Source organism: Emys orbicularis, chromosome 5 (genome assembly GCF_028017835.1).
Source record: "Emys orbicularis isolate rEmyOrb1 chromosome 5, rEmyOrb1.hap1, whole genome shotgun sequence".
Classification (NCBI taxonomy): domain Eukaryota; kingdom Metazoa; phylum Chordata; order Testudines; family Emydidae; genus Emys; species Emys orbicularis.
In genome coordinates this window covers 132,071,395-132,096,668 of record NC_088687.1, presented here as the reverse complement: position 1 = coordinate 132,096,668, position 25,274 = coordinate 132,071,395, and the positions used below count along the sequence as shown (strand labels likewise).

Genomic DNA, 25,274 nt, shown 5'->3' with positions numbered 1-25,274 from the left:
ATTCCAAAATGAAACACTTCATTTCGAATCAACATCTTGTTTTAACATTTCCAATTTTTTTATCGCTTTTCATTCCATGAAAGTTTTCAATACTGTATTTTGACTTTTTCTCCCAATTTGGGATGAAAACCAATGTTAAAACGTTGTAATGTCCCAGAGGATAGGAATTCCATTTTCCAACCAGCTCTAGTGTAATCTAATGGAAAACATATTAACATCACACTGCATGAAGCAAGCTTTATATGATCAGTTCCCAGCTTTTTAGGCATCTGCTTCACCATTTATTTAAATTTAACTCTTCATATACAACAACAACAAACCAGATTACACAGACACATGTCAAAGTAGGAACTGTCCAAGAGACGCTGGCCACCTACCTCCAGGTCTTTGGTGATTGGGTGGGTAGGTCCATGGGTCACCAGAAGAATAGCATAGGCTTTGCAGATCATGCCATGCCCTGATTCAATGAGACTGGCATGCCAGTGGGTCACCCCTGCCCGCATCACTGCCATCCCTAACTGCGCATTGTTGGGATGGTATATTTTCCTGGGAAAACATTGAGAAATTTCATTGTGGTGAGAGTCTAACTTTCCAAATGTAAATATTACCTGAAAACACTGTTTGCTGAAGGCCAGATTCTGTCACGCTTACTCACACTGAGCGGTACCTCAATCTGTGAGTAGCCCCCACTGAAATCAGTCGAACTGCTGGAAGTGGGAACTACTGCTCGGTGTGGCAGAACCTGGCTGGGAACGAACAACGAGGTCTGTTAAGCTCTGATACAGGCTCCGAAGGTTTGTAACACCACATGCCATCGATATAACTGCAATCAGGATCTGGTGCTATGCCCCTAACATTGCAGTTCCAGCACAGTGAGCAATTGCTTGAATTTACATTTAAACCTAACGCTTAGCTCTTACGTAGCATTTTTCATTTGTGGATCTCAAAGCACTTTGCAAAGGAAGCAGGGCCAGCTCCAGGGTTTTGGCCGCCCCAAGCAGCCAAACAAAACAAAAAAAAAAGCTGCGATCGCGATCTGCGGCGGCAATTCGGCGGGAGGTCCTTCGCTCCGAGCAGGAGTGAGGAACCGTCCGCCGAATTGCCACCGAACAGCTGGACGTGCCGCCCCTCTCCGAAGTGGCCGCCCCAAGCACCTGCTTGGTAAGCTGGTGCCTGGAGCCGGCCCTGAAAGGAAGGAAAGTATCATTGTCCCCATTTTACAGATGGGGACTCTGAGTCACAGCGAGGTGAAATGACTTTCCTCACGTCACCTAGTAGATCAGCGGCAGAGCCAGGACTTGAATGTAGGTTCCATTTCCTGGTTTTTGATCCTTCCCCTGGACCACGCGGCCTCTCATAAAACAACAGCGGTCAAAGGCATTTAAAATGAAACTGGACAAATGGCAAACAACACACTCCTGGGAACAATTCTTCTTTGACGGGAGGATGAATTAGGCCTTTTCCACTTCTAATGTCTATGATTTTAAAACCTGTGATTTCTAAGAATCTGTGCTCACTTTGTCATTTGAGCTACACTTAGTATGAGGGAGGAAAAACAAAAATTGGAGAGCCTTAGCCTGAACAGACTAAAACCCAACCCACTTCTCCATAGCTTTACTGGCTTTGCAGTAGAAACTTGGTTTAGTCAGTAAAGAAGTAGATACAGAGTGTGCAAAGGAGAGAGCAATTTCCAGCATGTATGACTGGGCTGTCCAAAAGGAGATCACATTAAAATTATCACAACATGGGGGAAGCACCTGGATAAGATGCTGCTGGGCTGCTAAGATGGAAGGAAATTCTAGATGGTTTGAGGCACTTTCTAGACCAGCTGGGTATTTGTTTCTGGCCAATCACCTCTTGATGGCCAGCTGTTGGAAGGAAGGAAGGCAGCTTCCAGGTGCAGATGCCCCAACAAAGCAAGAGACTATTTCACAATGGAAAAGCTCAAGAGCCAAAACAAGGTCTCCTAACACCCATCACTTGAGTCCTTAAAAATGGGACTGGGCCAAGCTCCCTGCAGGGGGTCAGGAGGTGATTTCCCTCCCTCCATGTGGGTTTTTTTAATCTTCTTCCTCTGAAGCATCAGGGATGCCACGGGACACTGGGCGAGGTGGGCCAGGGCTCTGGGGTAGTATCAAGCATTTGCTTTCTCAGGTGCTTGGCTGAATGGTTCTTGCTGTCAAGCACAGAGTCTAACTGATCACCATGTGTGTGGTCAGGAAGGAATTTTCCCCCAGGTTGGATTGGAAGGGACCTTGGGGATTTTGCGCCTTCCTCTGCAGCTGGGGATGCAGGTGACTCGCCAGGATTATCTGGGTGTATCTCATTTAATCATTTCCCTGCCATTGTGGGGGCCTCGGGCACGGGTGCACCTCAGTCCCTCCTGTTCTCTGCCTGTCACACATAATACTCTAGTCTTCCATGGGTTTCATTTACTTTGGTCTGACTTCAGTTGTTGCGTTTAGTGTGCAGGTCCTGGGTGGGTGTCGGTGGCCTGTGACATACAGGAGGTCACACTGGATGATCTAGACCCTTCTGGCCTTAAACACTGACTCTGACACTCAGGAATAAACTGCAAGGAACAATTACTAGCAGGAGCAAGGGCTAGATGTGACCTGAAGTGGTGCAAAGTAAAAGGGCAAGACAAAAATTTGCACTTGGTGACACCTGTGCAATCCACCAGCAGTTTTCTTATCACAGTAGCATCTCTTTACCAGTCAGAGATCACATTCCAGGAGCACAGGGTGTTCTTTACATAATGATAGGTCTTTTCCATGTCTAATTTCTCTGACACCATCTAAGCAGCTCTGGGCAGCTTCTCAGACAAAAGAGATGGGTTAACTAAACCTGTCCAGCCCCCCTCTGAAGTTATATGCAGATAAATTGAAAAATGATCCTGTTTTGGAACTTTCCATTCACAAAGTGAGCAAAACTCTTTCTCTCTTTGGTGATAAAAGCAGGGCCTGATTCTGAGCTCAGTCATACAGGTTTTGCACCAGTGTCGCGCCACTGACCTTAGTGGACTTACTCCTGTTTTACACCATTGTAAAGCGAGAGCAGAGTCAGGTCCAGATTCTTTGTAGAAATGTCTTAATTAAATTATAGAATCAAAAAGAGCCACCATGAAAACGGGCGATTTGATCACGTACATGTAACCATCAACCATCCTCTTTGCATAGCTTGATGCTTCCTCGAACATCTGGAGGTAGGAGAGCACTTCCGAAGCGATGCTCAGGATTCTCAGCAGGTAGATGTTAGTGTCTCCCAGTACGGGCTCTTGTTTCTTCAGACACTCACGACAGAGCTTCACAACCTAGGCACCCATGAAAGGCAAATGAGTTCAAGAGAACGTCACAGCATTGCCTGCCCTAGATTTGCACATCCGCCACCACAGAGCACTGTATTTTGTATGTTTCACATTTATCCTATTTGCTCAATAGCTGCTCTGCAGAGAGAGTCAGTCATAAACAAGCGAGGAAAGTAAGAGTGAAGGGTGCAAATGTAACCCACTGGTGAGCGAGTCACAGGTTTCCCCTGTGTCCCCATCCGCAAAGGACATGAGACTATTACAGCCTCACCTAGGGAGTCTTGGCTCTTAGCTCATGCAAAGATGGCGGGCATCACACAAACTTCCTCCCATCACTAAAGGGCATCAGCAGAGAGATGGGACCAGACTGACACCAGCTCTGAACCTCTCACGTGCTGGTGAAGGGTGGATCCAGTGTCAGTCCTGGAGGTTCAGGCTCATCCTCTGTGAGATGGATCTGAGGGGAAAGACTGGATCTGATCCCCTTGGACACTGGGGGAGTTTGGATCCAGCTCAGAACCCTTGTGACTTGGTCCCATCCCTGTTTCATTGCCCTGGAGAGAGAACGAGAGAGTTCCAGCGAGATGGGCAGCCCCAGTGGAAGGGTCACTCACTGCCAGGCTGTGGACAGACTGGTGGAGGAGATGGGCAGAGGAGAATGAATGAGCCAGGGAGGAAGGAAGTGGATACTGGTGAATTAATTTCAGTGTATTCATTTATTGTCTGCCCCATAAACACTGACATCAGCAAACTGACCCGTCAGCTTGAGTATGCAACTAGTACCCCTGTCTGCAGGACTGTTTCATTAATATGACAACACAAATGCTGTCAGAGTCCACCCAGTGGCTCGGTGAGATCAGCTGCCTCAGGAGAGAGCCAGGCCCGCTTCCTTTCCCTGAAGTTCTGCAGTGACAAGAGACCAAAGACACCGTGACTTACTTCATGGTAGACCCCCTCGGAGCGGGCCTTGTTGATCTTCTCCAGGGTGTCCTTGGAGAACTGGAGAACTTCCTTCACTACGTCTTGGGAGGGCTGGGGACAGGATTGGAAAGCTATTGAAATGAATTCACTTCTGAAGTAACACCCATTCTCCCCAGAATAGAACCAGCTGCCACACTGAGGTCCTGAAGCTTGCTACCATTGAACTCAATAGTAAAACTTCCACTGATTTCAACAGGAGCAGATCAGCCCCTACCTGTACTAACCTACAGTGTCACTCAGTGCTGCTACTGCATATATATGGCCTGATTGTGCTCTCACTGGGACAGGGGCGTGGGGGCGGGGAGAGACCTGAGTGGTTTGGGGGACTTGGTTTTGTTTGTTTGTTCATGCAAAATGTCAAAAGTTAGTGATTGGCAATTGGGAGACTCTTGCAAACCTCACGGGGGAATAAAAAAGACTGAGCATGGGAGACAGAAAACAGGCTGCCCTCAATGGGGTTACATGGTGTCACCAGGTGCTGTATGTGCACAATGTATGGCAAGATTGGGGCCATTGACTGAGACTTCTATGGAGTTATACCAGGGAGGAATTTAACCCTATATTTTATTTACATACTGGAAAAACGGTCAGCATTTGGGCCAAAACATGACTTCCCACCTTGCCTTGAAATACTCCTTCCATCTCTCCATGCTGGAATGCCAGCTGCAAGCATTCCAAAACCACAAGTCAGGGCCCCAAAATATTGAGATTGTCTTAAAAAATCATGCAATTTAAAAACTAATTAATGTTGGGTTCTTTTTCTTTGCCTTCTGGTTTTTGAGTTTCTGGGGTTCCCAATTCTTTGCAATAAGAACATAAGAACGGCCATACTGGGTCAGACCAAAGGTCGATCTAGCCCAGTATCCTGTCTTCTGACAGTGGCCAATGCCACGTGCCACAGAGGGGATGAGCAGAAAAGGTAATCATCAGGTGCTCATTCCCAGCTTCTGGCAAACAGAGGCTAGGGACACCATCCCTGCCCATCCTGGCTAATAGCTATTGATGGACCTATCCTCCATGAACTTATCTAGCTCTTTTTTGAACCCTGTATAGTCTTGGCCTTCACAACATCCTCTGGCAAGGAGATCCAAAGGTTGATTGTGTGTTGTGTGAAGAAATACTTCCTTTTGTTTGTTTTAAACCTGCTGCCACACTACTCATGATTTTAAAGACCTCTATCATACCCCCCCCCCCCCAAGTCGTCTCTTTTCCAAGCTGAAAAGTCCTAGTCTTATTAATCTCTTCTCATATGGAAGCTGTTCCATACCCCTAATCATTTTTGTTGCCCTTTTTGGATTCTTTTCCAATTCCAACATATCTTTTTTTGAGATGGGGCAACCACATCTGAACACATTATTCAAGATGTAGGTGTACCATGGATTTATATGGAGGCAATATGATATTTTCTGTCTTATTATTTATCCATTTATTAATGATTCCCAATATTCTGTTAGCTTTTTTTTTACTGTCGCTGCATATTGAGTGGATGTTTTCAGAGAACTATCCACAATGACTCCAAGATCTCTTTTTTGAGCGGTAGCAGCTAATTTAGACCACATCATTTTATATGTATAGTTGGGATTATGTTTTCCAATGTGCATTACTTTGCATTTATCAACATTGAATTTCATCTGCCATTTTGTTGCCCAGTCACCTAGTTTTGAGAGACCCTTTTGTAGCTCTTCGCAATCTGCCTGGGACTCTTCATAGTCTGCTTTGAACTTAATTATCTTGCTGAGTTTTATATCATCCGCAAATTTTGCCACCTCACTGTTTACCCCTTTCCCCAGATCATTTATGAATATGTTGAATAGGACTGGTCACAGTACAGACCCCTGGGGGACACTACTATTTACCTCTCTCCATTCTGAAAACTGACCATTTATTCCTACCCTTTGTTTCCTATCTTTTAACCAGTTACCAATCCATGAGAGGACCTTCCCTCTTATCCCATGAGAGCTTACTCTGCTTAAGAGCCTTTGGTGAGGGACCTTGTCAAAGACTTTCTGAAAATCTAAGTACACTATATCCACTGGATCCCCCTTGTCCACCTGCTTGTTGACCCCCTCGAAGAATTTTAGTAGATTGGTGAGGCATGATTTCCCTTTACAAAAAACATGTTGATTCTTCCCATACAAATTATGTTCATCTATGTGTCTTACAATTTTATGTTGACTATAGTTTCAACCAGTTTGCCAGGTACTGAAGTCAGGCTTACCGACCTGTAATTGCCGGAATCACCTCTGGAGCCCTTTTTAAAAATTGGTGTCACATTAGCTATCCTCCAGTCATTTAGTACAGAAGCTGATTTAAATGATAGATTACAGACTACAGTTAGTAGTTCTGCAATTTCACCTTTGAGTTCCTTCAGAAGTCTTGGGTGAATACCATCTGGTCCTGGTAACTTATTACTGTTTAGTGTATCAATTTGTTCCAAAACCTCCTCTAATGACACCATAGGCATGCACAGCCCATTTCATTAGGGTGTGCACCCAGGGAGCCCCACCCTGCCCTAGCCCCACCCTGCCCCCATCCACTCCCTCCTACTTCCCGCCCCCTGACTGCCCCCCTCAGAACCCCCAACCCCCCCTGCTCCTTGTCCCCTGACTACCACCTCCTGGGACCCCTGCCCTTCACTGCCCCCCAGAACCCCTCCCCCTATCTAAGCCTCCCTGCTCCTTGTCCCCTGACTGCCCCCCTAGGACCCTACCCCCTACCTGTTCCCTGACTGCCCCGACCCTTATCCACATCCCTGCCCCTAGACAGACCCCCAGGACTGCCATGCCTATCCAACCGCTCCCCACCCCCTGGCAGGCCCCCCCCAGAACTCCTGACCCATACAACCCCCTCTGCTCCCTGCCTCCCCTAACCCCTCTCCAACCCCTGCCTCCTGACAGCCCCCCCAGAACTCCTGACTCATCCAACCCCCCCAGCTCCTTGTCCCCTGACCACCGCCTCCAAAGACCCCCCCCAATTGCCCCCCCAGGACCTTCCTTGCTCCCTGTCCCCTGACTGCCCTGACCCCTATCCACCCCCTGCCCCCTGACAGACCGTGGGACTCCCATGCCCCATCCAACCCCCCCTGCTCCCTGACTGCCCCCTCCAGAGACCCCCTGCCCCTAACCACCCCCCCGGGATCCCACCCCCTATCCAACCCACCCTGCTCCCTGTCCCCTGACTGCCCCCACCCCTTATCCAACCCCCCTGGCCCTGGACCCCTTACCATGAGATGAGGGTCCTAGCCTCCCGCGGAGCCAAACACTGCCCCGCAGAAGCACGCAGCCCCAGCTCCACAGGTGGGATGGGAGACAGAGGGGCTCAGGCCAGCTCCACACAGAGTGGGGTCAGGGCTTCAGCCCTGCAACTTTTGCCACTAGGGTGGCTGGGGCTCCCGAGACGGGGACTTCAACCCCACATCTTCTGCCAGGGTCCGGCTTCTCCTCCCTGCCCCAGTGTGGCTCCTCCGCTCCAGTGCAGCTCCTGCCGGGGTCCGAGCTTCTCCTCTTCTCCCTCCTCCCCCCAGGCAGCTCCTGCTCGGGTCCGGGCTTCTCCCCCCCCCAGTGCAGCTCCTGCCGGAGTCCGGGCTTCTCCTCCACCCCCACTCCCACCCCCCACGTGGCTCCAGCCCCGTCTGGGGCTTCTCTTCCCCCACCCCCGCATGGCTCCTGCCGGTATCTGGAGCTTCTCCCACTGCACCCAGCCCTAGCCTAGCTGGGCTCCCTTGGGTCACCTGCTGCCTGCTCTGGCCGGAGTGGAGCCTGGCTGGCAGGGAGCAGCCATACACGTGGACGCCATGGCCACCAGCCCAAGAGGTGCGGGGCAGCCCTAGGCAAGCAGGGGCTGGCTGTGCTGCTGCTGATAGCCCCGCACTCCCGCCCACACCTAACCCTAAGGCTTTTTTTTAGTGTGTGTGTGTGTATGTGTGTGTGAGACTCACTCGGCCCCTGCCGGAGCAGGGAGGCAGGAAGCAGTTGATTTGAGCCTGCCCGGCAAACAGCTGAGGAGGGGAGGGGGGAGGAGCAGCCTTCCCAGCTGGAGCTCAGGGCATTAGGGTGTGCCGGGGCACACCCGGCACACCCCGTACACACACCTATGAATGACACCTCAATCTGGGACAGTTCCTCAGATCTGTCACCTAAAAAGAATGGCTCAGGTTTGGAAATCTCCCTCACATCCTCAGCTGTGAAGACCGATGCAAAGAATTCATTTAGTTTCTGGTCAATGGCCTTATCATCCTTGAGTGCTCCTTTAGCACCTCGATCGTCCAGTGGCCCCACTGGCTGTTTAGCAGGCTTCCTGCTTCTGATGTACTTAAAAAAAAAATTGCTATTACTTTTTGAGTCTTTGGCTAGCTGTTCCTCAAATTCTTTTTTGGTCTTCCTAATTATATTTTTACACTTCATTTGCCGGTGTTTATGCTCCTTTCTATTTTCCTCACTAGGATTTAACTTTCACTTTTTCAAGGATGCCTTTTTGCCTCTCACTGCTTCTTTTACTTTGTTGTTTAGCCACGGTAGCACTTTTTTGGTTCTCTTGCTATGTTTTTTAATTTGGGTTATACATTTAAGTTGAGCCTCTTTTATGGTGTCTTTACAAAGTTTCCATGCAGCTTGCAGGGATTTCACTTTTTGCACTATACCTTTTAATTTCTGTTTCACTAACTTCCTCATTTTTGTGTAGTTCCCCTTTCTGAAATTAAACACTACAGTTTTCCCCGCAATCACACGGGCTAAAAATCTACTTCTTTTGTTTCTAAGGAAAGCTGAAGTTGTTTTATTATCACATGATGCCCTGAGGTGGGGCTTCAAGAAAAACACCCTTTATTGTGAAATTCACAATAAAATTGACAACACTGTTATATGACCAAGAACCAAAGCAGTAATCCTGGGTTTGAACCTGAGGAATAGATTTTGATCCCTCCGTTGTTTGCTTTTAACATCTGGACTGCGGGAGGCTTGGAGAATCTTTGTGTTAGATTTTGCTAAATTTGTGGAGACGGCCACCCGTGATCCTAATGACAGCCAGGCGAGAAAGTGCCCTGAAAGTTTACAATACGAGGAACAAGAAGGGTCTTTTACTCAGAGCCTGTATACAGAGTTATAGCTTAAAAGACTGAAACTACTGAAGATAACCAGATTTTAACCCGGGTTTAAGCCTGAATAGTGCTTTTGGGATATGTCTCCACTGCAGGTGAGAGCATGCCTCCCAGCCCAGGTAGACAGGCACATGCTAGTGCTGCTCAAACTCACACTAAAAATAACAATATGGACATTGTGGCACAGGCTAGCCACCAGAGTGTGGTCGGGGGGCCAGGCGGGCTTGGACTCAACCAGCCAGCTCATGCCACTACCTGTGCCTCAACATCCACACTGCTATTTTTAGCATGCTAATTCAAGCAGAGCTAGTGTATGTCTTTTCTAGCCCAGTTGGGACTCACACCTCCTGGCTGCTGTGTAGACGTACCCCTGGGGTCCTAGCCTGTCTTGCAGACTTTGTTCAAAAGGACTTTTGATGTCAATGCAAGTTGTTTTGTCTGAGTAAGGGACTCCTATAATGGGCACTTGAAATGTCACTTAAACAGTAGCAGCACATGCTTGAGGGGAGGGGGGCGGAGGGGCTATCCCATTTGCCTACATGAATTGTTAAATGAAAGCTGTTTCCTGCCTTCACTAAGAGCCTAATCCCAGTCCCACTGAAAACGATGGAAGCTTTTTCCACTAATTTGAAGCGGTGAAGGATCAGAGAATGGAACGGCTGTCGAGTACGTAAACTGTCATTTATTCAGAGGGCATTTTCCATGCAGCTGTGAGGGCTGCTACTAACTGGGGACTGAGCCTGAATTCGGAGAATGCAGAAAAGCTGGGCAGCAAGCAGACACTGTCTCCTGTTAAGATCAATACCAAGATTTATTACCTATGCATGGAGAGTATTTTTAATACATAAAATCCCAGGTCTTGCATAGGTACAGGGAGATTTTTCCATGAGGGCACTAAAAGATATGGAAAATATTCACCCTGAAAGTGACACACGCTGACTGTATGTATTGCAGATCCCCACTGATACACACACTAGCTACATCCTCACTACAGGGGGGGGTCGATTTAAGATACGCAAATTCAGCTACGCGAATAGCGTAGCTGAATTCGACTTATCAGATCCGACTTACCCTGTTGTGAGGACGGCGGCAAAATCGACTGCCGCGGCTCCCAGTCGACGGCGCTTACTCCCACCTCCGCTGGTGGAGTAAGCGCGTCGATTCGGGGATCGATTGTCGCGTCCTAACGAGACGCGATAAGTCGATCCCCAAGAGATCGATTTCTACCCGCCGATTCAGGCGGGTAGTGTAGACCTAGCCACAGAGACACACAAGCCCTTGCTGCTCACTAAGGCTCTGTCAACACTATGACCAGCCGCAGAGGCATGGCTTAGCCCTGCTGAGTACAAGCCCACCTGAAAAGCAGTGGGTATGTGACTCCACTCCTGTACCGGTGCTACCATGACTACAATGCTATTTATACGCACCCTAGCTGGATGAGAACTAACACGAGTATATGTACATGAGCCAGGGAATCGCATTCCCTCACTCCTTGTGTAGATGTAGCCTAAAGGTTTAACAGCAGGTGCTGTAGAAAGATCTCAGATTTCTGAATATATTGCTGGAGGTGTTCAGACCCCACAGTGATAAGTGTGGTACAAGTGACCACAGATACAGAATAGAGATAGGTAATTTACTAGTACACGATGAATTATTATAGTAAAGAATAAAAACGAAACAACAGTTTAATTTGCAGTGGTCTCCCAGCAGTTAGTAGGAGTTACGGGCTGCATGCAGCCCTTACTCATGTGAGTGGTTCCTGGTTGTACAAGTAGTCCCCTCGACTTCAATTAGGGCCTGATCCTGTAAAACTTTACTTGCGGGAGTAGTCCTAACAAAATCAAGTACAGGACTCACATTGCAGGATCAAGCTTTTACTGATTTCATGATGCTACTTGCATGAGTGCAAAGTTGCAGGACTAGGTCCTTAAGGTAGTTCAGCTGTGCTTTGATTTAGAGGGGGGCTGATCATTGTGTGAATAAAGAAAGAGAACAGCAATCAAGGGGGGAAAATTCCCACTTACATGTAATCAGGAGCTATCAGCACCGTCACAAAATAAAACAGCCTGTCAAGGAAAACAGCCTAATACCTACAAGACACCCCACAAACTATTCTTCCAAGAACTCAGGTGAAGCTGAATAATAAACAAATACAAGTCACTATGCTTCTGCCCAAAAGACAAACAGCCTGTCATGTGAACTTCCCACAGAGAATCGACCCAATGCAGCCACCCACAAAGACCTATCCAGGGGTTCTCACAACAATGTTTTTGGTGGCCTCAGAGTGCGGCCACCAACTCTTGCTGGTGGCCACTCAGGCAATTTTTCCTAAAATACTTAATTAACTTTATGAAAAACAAATAAATATGCACATATACATGTCCAAATCATAATAACTTATTTATGGAGGGTTTTTTTGCAGACTCAATAATAAAAATAATGTACAGTCGTCTCTATTCTTTACTGGACCTAAACAGAATAGAAACACAAACAAGGTGCTTTGCATGTTCTTGTCTTTTTTTTATTGTTGTTTCTTTTGCTTTTTTGGTTGCATTTTTTTAGACTTGCTAGCTAGTAAGTCTGCTTCTGTGAAAAGCGATATCTGTAGGTTTGTTAATATCACTTTTCACAGCAGCAGACTTGTTAGCTAGATGGGAGGCAGCAAAAGTGATATTAACAGACATTCAAATATCACTTTTCCCAGCAGATTTACTCAGCCCTTTGGATGGAGCCTGCTGCAGTGTAGCCAAAGCCTGGAGCCCAAAGCCCCGCGGACAGAGCCAGTGGCAGGAGCCCGCTGCTGTGCAGCCAGACCCTGCCATCCACCACCCCAGGGCTGAAGCCAGAAGCCTGAATCCCACCGCCCCCGGGAAGGTGGGGAACTCACACCGGCTGTCTGCTCCTCTGGTGTTTGTGGCTCCAGAGGAGGGCAGGGCCCAACCCCTCCTGGCAGCCCCAGAGGAGGGGCCACTGCTTTGCCCCTTCCCCCAAAATCACTACCCAAGAAAAGCCCCTGGCGGCCGAAACGCTGACCTAGACCCTGTGTTTGTAACCAGGGAAACTTCCTTTTAACCTACCTGGGCTAGCTCTGGCCTACCCTGTCTTCTATTCCCTGGGCGGTAGCCCCTATTGTCTGCTCAATACAAATAGTAAAGAAGAAGCATCGCCCCATGACTGAGAGCTGCTAACAAAGTCAGTGATGTACCTTGTTTTCACCTTCTTTTACAGCCAGCATCAGATCATCTTTGATCCCTTTCTGGCAGTGCTCACACGTGCAGTCAAAATAGTACTGCTTCTGCAGCTGCTGCCTCCGCTCTTCGCTGACATTGAGGAAATCGACATAGGAGACAGTCAGCTCTTCCCCAGGTGAGATCTTACCCAGCGCACGCAGCTCGATTCTGGTTTCAGACAAGAAGAGATGTGGAATTAGAAAGCGACATCTCAAGTCCAGGACACTGTTTGCAAAACGAAAAGGGACAATTTCCACTAAAGATCCTGCCTCCGATAAGCAAACTGTTATCTTAAAGGACCACTTTAACCCTTCGAATACTGAAGAAAATACACAGCTGTGCAGCACTTCAGCTATTCTAAATCACACTACAAAACGCCTAGTCCAAACCCTTCACCGCTTCTTGCACCTCTCTCTGTCCCAACCAGAAGTTCACTTGAAAGTAGTAAATGGCCTGAAATGTGATATTCAGATCTGGATCCACTTATATAGCTAGGGGCTGAATCTAAGATACAAACTTTTATTATGTTTCAGGGTAGTTGGATTTGGATCTTTGGTTCCAGGCCATTGCTGTGTCCTGGTTTACAGGGGAATCTCCTCAAATGAAGACAGCTACCACTAAAACTAGCCTTTCTGATCATGTCTGCACCCTGTGAATATTCACAAAGCACTGACTAAACTGCCTCCCCACCCCACCCAGGCCATACTGGACTCAGTGTAAAACGTGGGTTAGATTCCTGAAAGGTGGGAGAGACTCTTTGTTTTTTCCAAAGCCCTGGATCAGGAATCTGAAAGTGACTTTCATGTCCCTTCACCATCTCTACTCAAAGATTTAGCAAACCCTTCAGTGAAGATGGCCACGCTTCAAATGTGCAGTGAGGCCAATCTCACATGGGCTTCAGGTTTCCTAACAAAACTGTCCCATGTCTCTAACTGCCAGCATGTTACTATTGTCTTTACTGACCATACAGAAAATAAGAATTGCTACTACAGTACTCTGGTGAAAGCTACAGAATGATGCCACCCCACCCCCTTAAAGAGCCAGCACTTTGCATCTTGGTTTCATCCCCTAGCATGTGTTTAAAAGCCCTTGGATACTCAAAAGTCCACCATAGTTTGTTTCACTGGAGCAGGCCAAATTCTCCTCTGCTTTACACTGGTACAAGCCCACTGAAGTTAACGGGCTGCATTGGTGTGACTGAGAGGAGAATTGAGCCCAGCAAGGTTACTATCGAAGGTGGGGAAAGCTCCATCAAGTGACTGTAAATAAGGCCCTCAGAGATGGTTAAAAGAACTAGGTTGTTTATATATATATATATCCTTTATTCTACCCTTTTTGACCCTTCTCCCCATCCACCTACTAGCAACTCTGGCCATCCTTAGCACTAGATCACTACATTTTTGGGAACAGAGCCCCAGGGCTGTTCCTGCAATGCCAGTTAGTGGGCGAAATGTATTTGTGCATTGCTAAACATACTTACATATCAGCAAAACGGAGCTAGTCCAGTGACCGGATCTACAGTACATTTTACCTTGTTTTAATCTATCACCATGCTCCCAATCCTGCTGTTACTCAGCTGGTTAGTTGCATGACCCATCACTGCCTTGAGAGCGGCAGTAACGACATTAGTTTGTAAACTGCAGAGCTAAATGGAGCAGCACACCAGACCTGAGCGGGAGGAAAGTGGGGCCATGGGAACTGAAACAATTCAAATAGTTATCCTCTTTTACTAAAGGTTTGAGCCCGTTCCTATTGAAGTCAATAGCAACATTCCCATTGACTTCAGCAGTACAGGGTAGGTCATATGAGAACTCCTGACTTTCATTTAAACAGTGGCACCCAATGCAAATACAGCCAAAAGCATACCCGGGGAATTTTCAAGGGATGGAGCAGATCTACTTCAGTGATTTTCATTACTGCATTTTTCCAAGAGGATTAAAATTTGCGCAGGATAACTATGTTTTTTGACCATAACTATGAAGTGGGTTCTAGCCCACGAAAGCTTATGCCCAAGTAAATTTGTTAGTCTCTAAGGTGCCACAAGGACTCCTTGTTTTTTGTTGTTGTTTGTTTGTTTTTATGCAGGGGTTGCAATTTTGAATCTCTCAGCCATAAAATTCTAGGGCTGCTACCTAAGTTACTCATCCTGTGCTGCTGGCCCTGACCACCTGTTGGCATTAGATTATATCAACAGGCTATTTCATACTAGACTCATCACTGAATATGCCATCAAAAAGGACAGCTATTAGTTATGTCACAAGAAAGTACTACATTTACACAGAGTAAGGTGCAACCAGCCGTGACTCTAAGGAGAAAATGCATAAGGTACAGTATCCATGGTGAAGATTTACATATATGCACATCCTTTTTCAGCCTTAGTGGAGCCTTAACTAAGGCCAGTCATAAACTTGGAGAAACAAAATCAAGCTTTTGAACTCTGATAATGCCCCGGTAGTCCAAGCACAGTAGACGTTTAGGTATTTTTAACCAGCCAGCCGTACCATAGAAGGAACTGGCAAATTTTGGGGAAAAAAGTAGAAATACAAGGAATTGTTTGGAACTATACAGTTACAGGGACACTGTCTGCTTAATAAGGGCTCAAAACAGGGTTTTTACAAGACTTTAAGATCAACAAAACTGCTCCCACGACCTTCCCGTCTTCCTCCAAAATTCCAATGAACTTGCAGTGTTTGTAACCGGAACATTGCCCTATTGTGCTGACGCAAAACAGCCAGAAAATGAAGTTGACCAGATATGATGTCTGTAAACAAACGTGAAACTCACTAGTCTATTTTCATGGAAATGCATTGAGAAAACAAACAACATTAATGGTGAAAATCATTTAAAAATATTTCAGTTCTAATTTATGACAATGAATTGCCTGCTTGTTCTGGATGCAGATCGTATTGAAGTCAATGGAGCTATGCTGGTTTACGTGTTGAGATTCTGGATGATATATGTTAAGACAACAGTGTCCCTTTAAACTAAACAGATTGCAAGATATCAAGTGCAATGAGGTAACCAGAGAATTTAAAAAAAAATACACCTTTAAAAATCCTTTTAAAACACCACACAGGAAAATATTTTGAACAGGTAACAGTGGCATCGTAAAAAGGCATAACAGGAACAACTGTAAAGGTAAAAATGGATGACATCTAAATCTCAGAGTATTGCCACTGTAGTCAGTGCATCCAGAGGGAACTGTTTGTTACAAAGAAACACAGAGTATTTAGTTTGTCAGTAATGCAATCACTTCTCATCTCATAATAAACCAGGTTTTATTGCAATTATTTGGGGCTGGGCAAGGTTAGCGAGGCCTTGCTGGACTTTCATGCTCTTTCTGTAGTTGAGAGAACAGGAGTGAAGAGTGCATGAAGGGAAATACTGAAGCAGGGCAGGGGAAGGAAGGAATGAGGAGACAGAGAGGGCATTAACAAGTGGCAGGTCTGAGCATACTGAATAGTGTCAGCTTTTTTAAAAATCTACTACAAAATGCAGAGGTTACAAAGGGAGGCTTTGGGTTTAGTGGGGCTTTACACATGGGGTGGGGAAACATTTACATTCCGAGAATGGGGAGAGTGAAACTATCCACAAACCGAGGCAGCTTCAAGCCTCATCATTGTTGCTTGTGGCTTTTAGTTAACACAGGGTCAGAAGGGAAGGTCAAAGGGGAAGGATTATGCTTACAAGACCAACCCACCTCATCTGTGTGTGGAACATTGATCTTACAGCCTCATGACTGAAAGACAAAACAAACATCTGCAGTTTACACAGGTACACATACGACACAAGCAAAATGGAATCGGCACATACAGTATATGGAACAGTAGCTGCTCACGGTCTGGGGGACATACAGGGGTCCCAGGGACAGACCCGTATCCGGTTGCAGGGTGGAGTCTGAAGCAACGTAGCTCTCTGCTGTCACTATACAGCTGCTGTAACCGAATCGGCCATTGGTGGCCTGGGGCACTTTCAGCTGGCAGCTGTCCCGGCACCGTGACTTAAGGAGCATTCTGCACAAGACCGCATGTGAGTGTCAAGGGGGAATCAGTTAGTTTAGCCGTGGACAGGTGTTATCTGCTAGGAACTGGGCATATATGGACAACCTCAGTCACTGGATGAGAGAGACTCATGTTTTGCAACATTATGGAAAGAATGGATCTGATTTTTTTCCATAAATCATGAATCACTCCATTGACACCAATAGATATACACTGGCTTAAAACCAGCATGAAAGGAAAATCAGGCCCAGTTATTAGAAACATAGAAATGATCATATCTGATGAGCCCCATTAAAAATAATGGCAAAATACCCATTGACTGTCATGGGAACAGGCCCCATTACCTATTATTGGTTTCAGAGGAAGACAAGAAACCACTATAATGCACCTGGCCAATTGCAAGAGGGGTGGAGAGTGTCCTTCCTGACTCCACCGAGTGGTAAGCAGATGTCCTGAACATGATTTTTGTTCACATGTTTACCCACTTTGCAAGTCTTGGTAAATTCATTGGGGGGGGGGGGAGAGGGGGGAAACCGCATAGAGATCTGGAGAATACCAGTGTCTGGGACATTTTCTTTGAGAGGGGATTTGGGAGAGCAGTAACTAACCAGATAATAAATCATCTGTAAAGTCATGATATAAACCATCTTAAATGTATGACTTTTCCCTCCACATTTTCCAGGGAAGTTAATTCTGAAACTCAGCTGAAGCTGCCAGCTGCAGTGCCCCTTGGTTTGCCATATGAACACTTGTTTCCTAAGCACTGTACTGAGACCTCCAACTCACTCCGCACAGGGCCCGGGAAATCTAGAGCTAAAATAGTAATAGGCCTCAGGACCCATGAGAAACAGCAATGTTCCAAGCAAAGGAGCAGATTCTAAGCTCAGATATGTGGTGGGCGTTGATGCGTGTCTATGTAACCAATTGCTAGTGTGCTCGCACATTGCTAGTGTGCTCGCACTTCCTCAGCACAGCCCAGAGTATGGGGACCCCAGGAGACCTGTCTGGCAGAACCTCACTGACATCACAATACAGAGGGGCAGGCTCTGGCGAGCCCATGGAGTAGGTGCACTTCCCTGTGCCTTGCAGAGGCCAGCTCCAGAAGGAGTCCTTGCCCATGGCTGCACAGTCGGCATTTGGGAGCAAGGTGAGGGGAGACCACTGGATCAGCTGTCACATGGGTGCTTGGGCCATCACTCCCAATGGAGAGGGATACAGGCAGTGTGGAAGCTAGTCCTACAGCTGTGGCTGGAGTAGCAAGCGTGGAGAAGCTCCACTGCCATCCTGGGAGCAGAGAGGAAAAGTTCCTGCAGCCCAGGCCCTGGGTAGATCTGCAGTGTGCAGCCCAGGTCTGTGCAGCCGTGTCATATGGCAATGGCAAATAATCACAGAAGGAGTCACTTTCTTCTAACACTGAACAAGGACATTAATTAGGAGCAGGGAAATAGCATTGTCCTGAAATCTACTCTTTCCTTGTTTCCCTGGAGAGTTTCTGCCTCAGAACATCCCCAGCCCTCTTCCTGCCACAGATTAAAGAAACAATGCATGTACCCTCATTCACGGGGGAGGATTTGGGGTTTATGCACAGTAGCGGAGTCCTAAAGGGACAGGCCAGTGTTTGCCACGCATCTGAGATTAGAATGCAGCTCAAAATGTTCTCCATCTTTTGAAGGCAAACACTTGGCATGACAGATAACACTGCAAGTAACCCAGGCCCAGTGTGCAGTGCCTATTGAAAGTGAACTGAAATGCCTTTTTAAAAAACATTCAGTAACAGAATGTGGGCATGGGCGTACATAACTGCCAAAGAGCCAAGATCAGATGTGAGAGTTGTTGATCTCATTACTTCGCTATCTATCTAGGTTCTTATAAGGTCCCATCACCATGACATAGTTCTGATCCAAAGCCCACTGAAGTCAATGGAAAGACTCCCATTGACTCCAAGAGTCTTTGGATCAGGCCCTATCTCCCCAAATCTGACAGTTACAAAGCAGTTTCCTGCTCTTTTCTCATTCCCCATTGGTGGACGTAAAAGCTTGAATGGTCGGTAGATGCCATGAGGGTTACAGTCCGATTCCTGGCACCCCTAAAGCTCCCAGTTTTGGTGCACGAGGAAGATAATTAAGGGGACACTGTTAGGTTGATTTAGGCCCAACATTTAGTTTTTGTGAAAACAGGATGTGACAAACCCTACGAACAATACAGCCATTCTGAGGTTTTCTTATTTTAATTAAAGTGACAGCAGTTTTTGCTCGGATTTATACACTGTGTGCCAGATCCCCAGCTAGTGTAACTCAGCATAGGTCAGTTTAAGTCAATGGAGCAATGCCCATTCACACCAGCTGAGGATCTGGCCTTCCTTGTATGTTAAAATCTGTGGGCATGATCTCAAGAGGTGCTGAACACACACACCCCTCCCCTTGACTTGGCTGGACAAATGTTCTGGCAGCTGGCAACCTACCAGCCCTGTCCAACTGGAACTTTTCCATTGGAACTTGCACAATCCCTTTCAGTCTCAGCTATTATTTTTAGGTGACCTCTGGAGGAATTGTGGGTGCTCAGCACCATATTTACATGAGGGTCTCAGTTCACATACATCAGACACAATTGATATTAAGGTTCCATTTATAAATGGTTTATTAAGGGTTAATAAATGATTACTAGATATTATAAGCATGCCAGACACATGAGTATTTTCTGTTATAGATAGTTATAAACTCATCAAGGTGGTTACAAGCCACAGTTATAAGCAACCTATTGACCTGGACTCTTATAACAATTGCTTTACCATAATCATCCATTCACTGTAAATTATTTATAAGTGGAACCTTAATATAAAGTGTAACCCATATGTCTTGTTACTATTTTACTCCATTTGAGCGTTATGGGGCTGATCCAAACCCCACTAAAATCAATTGAAACAATGGCTTCAGTGGTTTGGACCAGGCCTTCTAGGTGTCTTTTGCATATTTGTTTTGTGCACCAAAAAACAATAACAACAACAACAACAAAAGACAGAAAAAGCAGCAGCCCTGCAGCTCACCACTAAGGGCTCTGGCTTTCCGGTGTCTAATATTTTGTTTTCCACAAACAAGCCAGAAAACGAGGAAACCCAGGGATTTTCCCAAGGTGCACAACGTGAGGCTTGGGACCAAATCTGGAAAATGAGTCAAGCACTGGGGCAAACGTTAGAATGGAAATGGACTCACTTGCCGTTGTTGAATATGACGGTGCAGTCAGGCCAGCAGTCATGGTTCACCAGGCAGAGATTGGGGAAGACGCCCACGCCGACAGCCTGCAGTCCCCTTTGGTCACTCAGGGTGAAGCCATTACAGTTTATCTACTCCCCAAAACATAGGCAAAAAAAAGTATTAGGGGAGGAGAATAATGGTGAAATCTTGGCCCTATTGAATTCAACGCGTGTTTTGCCATTGACTTAAATGAGCCCCAGATAGCACCCTAGATTTTGGAATATTTCCCACTGATTCTTCATCAAATGAGTATTTTCTGTGCTCCAGGCAGAGGGGCGTGGCCTTCAAATTTTGGGAACAAGGGAGAGATACACACAAGGAGTGCTAGAAACAGCATCCTTTAGCCTGGACAAAGCACGAGAAAGTTCACAATGCAGAACTCTAGCAGACAGACTGCATGATCCAGTGAGCAGAGCGGAGCGAATGCTGCAAAATACTGTCTGCTAATATTTATTCCCATTTGTAAATACCGTTGCTTTGAGTGTGTTCAAGCCCCTTTTGTGTTCACTTTCTGCAAATATTCCAGCAAACGTGTCGCGTGGGAAAAGGGACTTTTAAGCAATTTGTTCAGAACAGCCACAGGAAGCAAATTCCAAACTTGTGAGAGTACCTGTATCAACCTAATTCTACAGGCTACTCTCACCCAATCTGAGAACACAACAATGTCACGTGACCTCTGTATCCAAATAAAAATAACCCAGTTCGTAATGACTTTCGCCTGTCACATCCTGGCAACTCCCAAATGACCGACAAACTGAGAATTATTTGCAGTCATTATTCAGTGACTAATTTCAGTATCAAAAAACATAAGGTGTCCTAAGACAATTCACAGACAGAAAATGAGGGGAAATCCGTCAAATGAACTGTTCACTAGGAAATAATTCACTCAACTACTATCTGTTTTATTTCCTTTCCTGGCCTCCCTGATCCTATCCTCCAGCCAAGGACAAGCAGAGTGTAGTCTAGCAGTTAGCAGAGGTGAGAGGGAGTCTGGACTCCGTTATTCCTGACACTGACCCAATGGAGCAGCACAGAGGGAGCAGAGACTGGCTGCATTCCCCTAGCTGGGGATTCCCCCAGCAGGCTGAGCGTCAGCATAGCCAATTCCTATGCAACCCTCCCATCGGCCCCTGGTGCAGGGAGAAGGAATCACTGGAGCACACTCTGTCCCTCTATCCTCAGCTGGTGATGGTTCTTTGGGACTGTTTACGTTACAGCATCCTCATGTCGACTCTCACCAGTACCAGGGCCAGGCAGAGAATCAGAGCCATAACTGGTACACTGAGGCCCACAGGCGCCGACTTTCTCATTTCCCCAGGGGTGCCCGACCCCTGCTCTGCCCCAGGCCCTGCCCCCACTCCACTCCTTCCCCCAAGGCCCCACCTTGCCCCACCTCTTCCTGTCCCTACCTCACCCCGCCTCTTCCTGCCCCTGCTCCGTCCCCACCCCACACCGCCCCTTCCCAGCCCCACTCTGCCGCCACCCCACCCCCTTCTGCCTCCTCCTTGGAGTGTGTCCACCCTTGCTCTGCCCCCTCCCTCCCAGTGCCTCCTGTCCGCCGCTGAACAGCTGATCCGCAGCAGATGGGAGGCGCTGGGAGGGAGGGGGAGGAGCTGATCGACAGGGCCACCGGTGGGTGCTGAGCAACCACTTTTTTTTTTCATGGGTGCTCCAGCCCCAGAGCACCCACGGAGTCAGCGCCTATGCTGAGGCCTCCCTCTCTGCTACACCAAGCAGAACTCAGTTTACCACTGGGCAAGTCACTTGGACTCGCTGTGCCTCAATTCCCATTTACCGATGAGGAACTGAGGCAGAGACTAAATGACTTGCCCAAGGTCACATAGGAATTCTGGTACTGGGGGAAACTCCTCACTGTTTCAGCTTTGTTAGTCTGTATCAGCAAAAACAATGAGGAGTCCTTGTGGCACCTTAGAGACTAACAAATTTATTTGGGCATAAGCTTTCATGGGCTAAAACCCACTTCATCAGATGCATGGAGTGAAAAATACAGTAAGCAGTATATATATCACTGCACATGAAAAGATGGGAGTTGCCTTACCAAGTGGGGGGTCAATGCTAATGAGGCCAATTCAATCAAGGTGGAAGTGGCCTGTTTCCAACAGTTGACAAGAAGGGGTGAATGTCAACAGAGGGAAAGTAGTCCACCTTGATTGAATTGGCCTTGTTAGCATTACAAAAAGTAATTGGGTAAGTGGGTTTTAGCCCACGAAAGCTTATGCCCAAATAATTTTTTTAGTCTCTAAGGTGCCACAAGGACTCCTCGTGGTTTTTCCTCACTGTTTGTAAGGGGTCGGGAGAGCCTTAGTGAAAAGTGCAAACTACTTTACTGGGAAGTGTTGTTCTGTCCACACCTAACATCTTATGCATATGCATGAGGGTTTCAACCCTCTTTTCCTTATCTGTACATCCACACCCTGTGAATACTGGGGAGCCCCATTTTACATAGGTTGTTTCTTAGGTCCTCTTATTCTCATAGCAGCTACACACAACATGTACCCTGCAGTCAAGACAGAACATTCCATGATTTTACAATCAGGTGTCTCATGATCTTGGACATCAGCTTGCAGTTTATTGCAATCTAGGTTTCCATAACGTTAACTATTGGCACATCTTTTTCAGTAGTCTTGTGGCCTTACTGACATAGGGTTATTCCTACGTCATCCACTCATGTCAAGTGTTCTTAAGTCTATGGCCTAGTTTGTCTAAGCAAAAATCTGACAGGCCTCAGTCTGTAGGTTTGCGTTCCAGCCATGCTTTACTTATGTATCTAATACACACTCATCACTCCTAAATACTTGTCAATCTTATACTTCTATAATCCTGCAACTTAAATCTATTTAGCATACATTGATTATATTTGCAACAGCATATGCATTGACCATAACGCCACATAGCACAATGATAAATGGATGATAAAATCAACTAATTGGCTACAGAGGTCAGTGGCAGAAGGCTCATTTTCAACCTTCTTTGTGAACTCAGCATAGCCCTTGTCCTTGGGCATTATAAATAGCTCTCGCTTTGTTCTCCCAGGAGGCTGACATACCACTCCGAATATATGAGAGATGTACTGCATGCCAAACTGCTGGCTCTGGGGGGGCCAGAAGTTGAGGAAACTCTCCACGTCGGCTCTCAGCTCTTTCTTCTCCTCTTCTCCGAAGTTCTCCACGTGGTTCTGCAAGTCATCGATGGAGACCAGGCAGCCCTCCGTAAGGCCACCTCCCTCTCGCTCTATCCTCCACATGATGCGGGCTGCCAGCCTGGCCAATACAGAAGCGTGTTAGGAAACTCCAGTGTGCTAGTGCAATCCACAGACAATCAAACCCAGGCCCAGCAAGGTGGCAGGGACCGAATGGAGGCCATCACACTGCACTAGGGCAAAGCAGGGGTGGGATTTGGCCTTGATGAATTTCTCATCTGGAATTAGTTTAATCAGTGGCTCCTGGCTCCCTTTGCAGGTAGCTACCAATACAACTGAACATGCCCTTCAAAGCACTGAAGGAAAACAATGCAGCGTCTTAAAGGAGAAAAGTGACGAGAATTTTTTGTTGTTCGTGTCCTCTCTCTAGTTGTGTAAAGTAAAGCATGAAACTCTTAAACCAGGGAGTTCGGTAATTTTTTTCATTTTTAAAACATGGTATGAAATGTATTAACTTGTGGCTCTAATTACCGTGCTTACCTGGTCATCCGAGCACCTCACACTCTTTAATGTATATATCCTCCAAGGGCAGGGAGTGGGTGCTATTACCCCCATTTTACAAACGGGGAACTGAAATAGACTAAGGCTTGGTCCACACTGGGGCGGGGGATCGATCTAGGAAACGCAACTTCAGCTACGAGAATAGCGTAGCTGAAGTCGACGTTTCCTAGATGGAACTAAGTTTACTTACTGCGGGTCCACGCGGCGCAGGCAAGCTCCCCCGTCGACAGCGCTTCCTCCTCTCGGCGAGCAGGAGTTCCGCAGTCGATGGGGGGAGCGCTTCTGGGATCGATTTATCGCAGCTCATCTGGACGCGATAAATCGATCCCAGAAGATCGATCTCTACCCGCCGAATCAGGCGGGTAGTGTGGACCTAGCCTAAGTGACTTGTCCAAGATCACAGAGAAAGTCCATGGCAGAGCGCGGAATTGAACTTAGGTCTCCAGCCGTCACTCTAACCACTAGTCAATCCTTCCTCTACAGAATCAGAGCTGAGAAATGGCACCTTCTTATTCACCACACCCACTCTCCACTCTATGTGTACCCTCTGGGACTCCAGCACCACTCCTGGCAGCATGGAAGGCCTGACGGAGCTCCCACAGCTAGTGGCTGCCTAGTGGACCCCCATGAAGGGGGGTCCCCCTGTGGAGTGGAGCCATCGAAGGATAATGCACCCTGAGCTCCACAGGCCCCGTGGGTGGACGATGTGCACAGTGCAACTGTTAACATGTTAGTTTAAAAGTGGCAATGCTGTCTCCATCCTTCCTCTGCTTGTCCTGCAGGCTGAACACCCACACTGGTGGTTGGCAACACACACTCCAATGCCAGCGCCGTCTGAGTGATTGCTAGCCCCTGGAGCTACGTGTGCCACTAGCTAACAATACCTTTCAGTCTCATGTATCACAAAGGGGTATTTTTATACAGAGGCTATTAATAGCTAGCCTGATAAGTGAAGGAACTCTACAGTGAGGCACAGACTAAACCCAGGGAAAGCAGATGGCAATTCCATGTCCTAGCGAAAGCCAACCTGCCTCTTAACTTCTTATTTTAAGGGGAGATTAACTTGCTTCTCTGCAGAAATGTTTGTTATTTTCTGGATGGCGAGCGCTGTCAACTTTGCTGTTGGAAGGAACGGCTTTTAGACATACCTTCCTTAGAGCTACCAGCAGATTCCCCAATTTATTTGGAGTGAGCAAGTGAAAGGCCAAAGCTATTTCCAGCTCTCCTCACCGCTCTAAGCTGTCTGTCCCCGCAACTCCAAACATTCAGTAGCTTCCCAAGCAATGAATGGATTTTCCTCTCCTCTGCTGCGTTATTTATACACGGCTGGAAGTGTACACAGCACTGTTCAGTGGGTGATTGGGGTTGGACAAATAGCAGGTCCTTGCCCCAAAGAGCATGTATGGGTACACCAGTGTGACACAATACAAAACAAACACAGAGTGGCATACGGTCAGGGTCAGATGGTACTACAGGTCCATCTCCCAAGAGGCCCTAGGTCTCAGAGGCCCCCAAAGCCCTTCCAAGCAACGGCAGATCACACGCAGAGTCCAGGGCCCAATAGAACTTCAAGCCACAGTTCCATCAGGAGAGGCCCGACTGCTGGAGAAGAGTGAGGACAGGGATTCAGGTGGGGTCAGGCTGGACTCAGTTGCCCAGTGTTTGAATACAGTGTGCTTCTGTGACAG

General features: G+C 47.1%; 1 protein-coding gene across 2 annotated transcripts in view; it reads right to left on the bottom strand.

Moving 5' to 3' along the window:
• The window catches only part of SMYD1 (SET and MYND domain containing 1), a 45,056-nt gene that overhangs the window by 1,555 nt on the left and 18,227 nt on the right, over nucleotides 1-25,274 (bottom strand). The window contains exons 3-9 of one of the 2 annotated variants that reach the window (XM_065405372.1): nucleotides 22,933-23,146; nucleotides 19,824-19,954; nucleotides 16,314-16,352; nucleotides 12,589-12,781; nucleotides 4,247-4,339; nucleotides 3,150-3,313; nucleotides 378-546 (exon numbers count right to left, since the gene is read on the bottom strand). In XM_065405372.1, the coding sequence (XP_065261444.1) occupies nucleotides 378-546; nucleotides 3,150-3,313; nucleotides 4,247-4,339; nucleotides 12,589-12,781; nucleotides 16,314-16,352; nucleotides 19,824-19,954; nucleotides 22,933-23,146 (1,003 nt within the window). The remainder of the gene's footprint in view (nucleotides 1-377; nucleotides 547-3,149; nucleotides 3,314-4,246; nucleotides 4,340-12,588; nucleotides 12,782-16,313; nucleotides 16,353-19,823; nucleotides 19,955-22,932; nucleotides 23,147-25,274) is intronic. The other variant, XM_065405373.1, reaches the window with a different exon arrangement.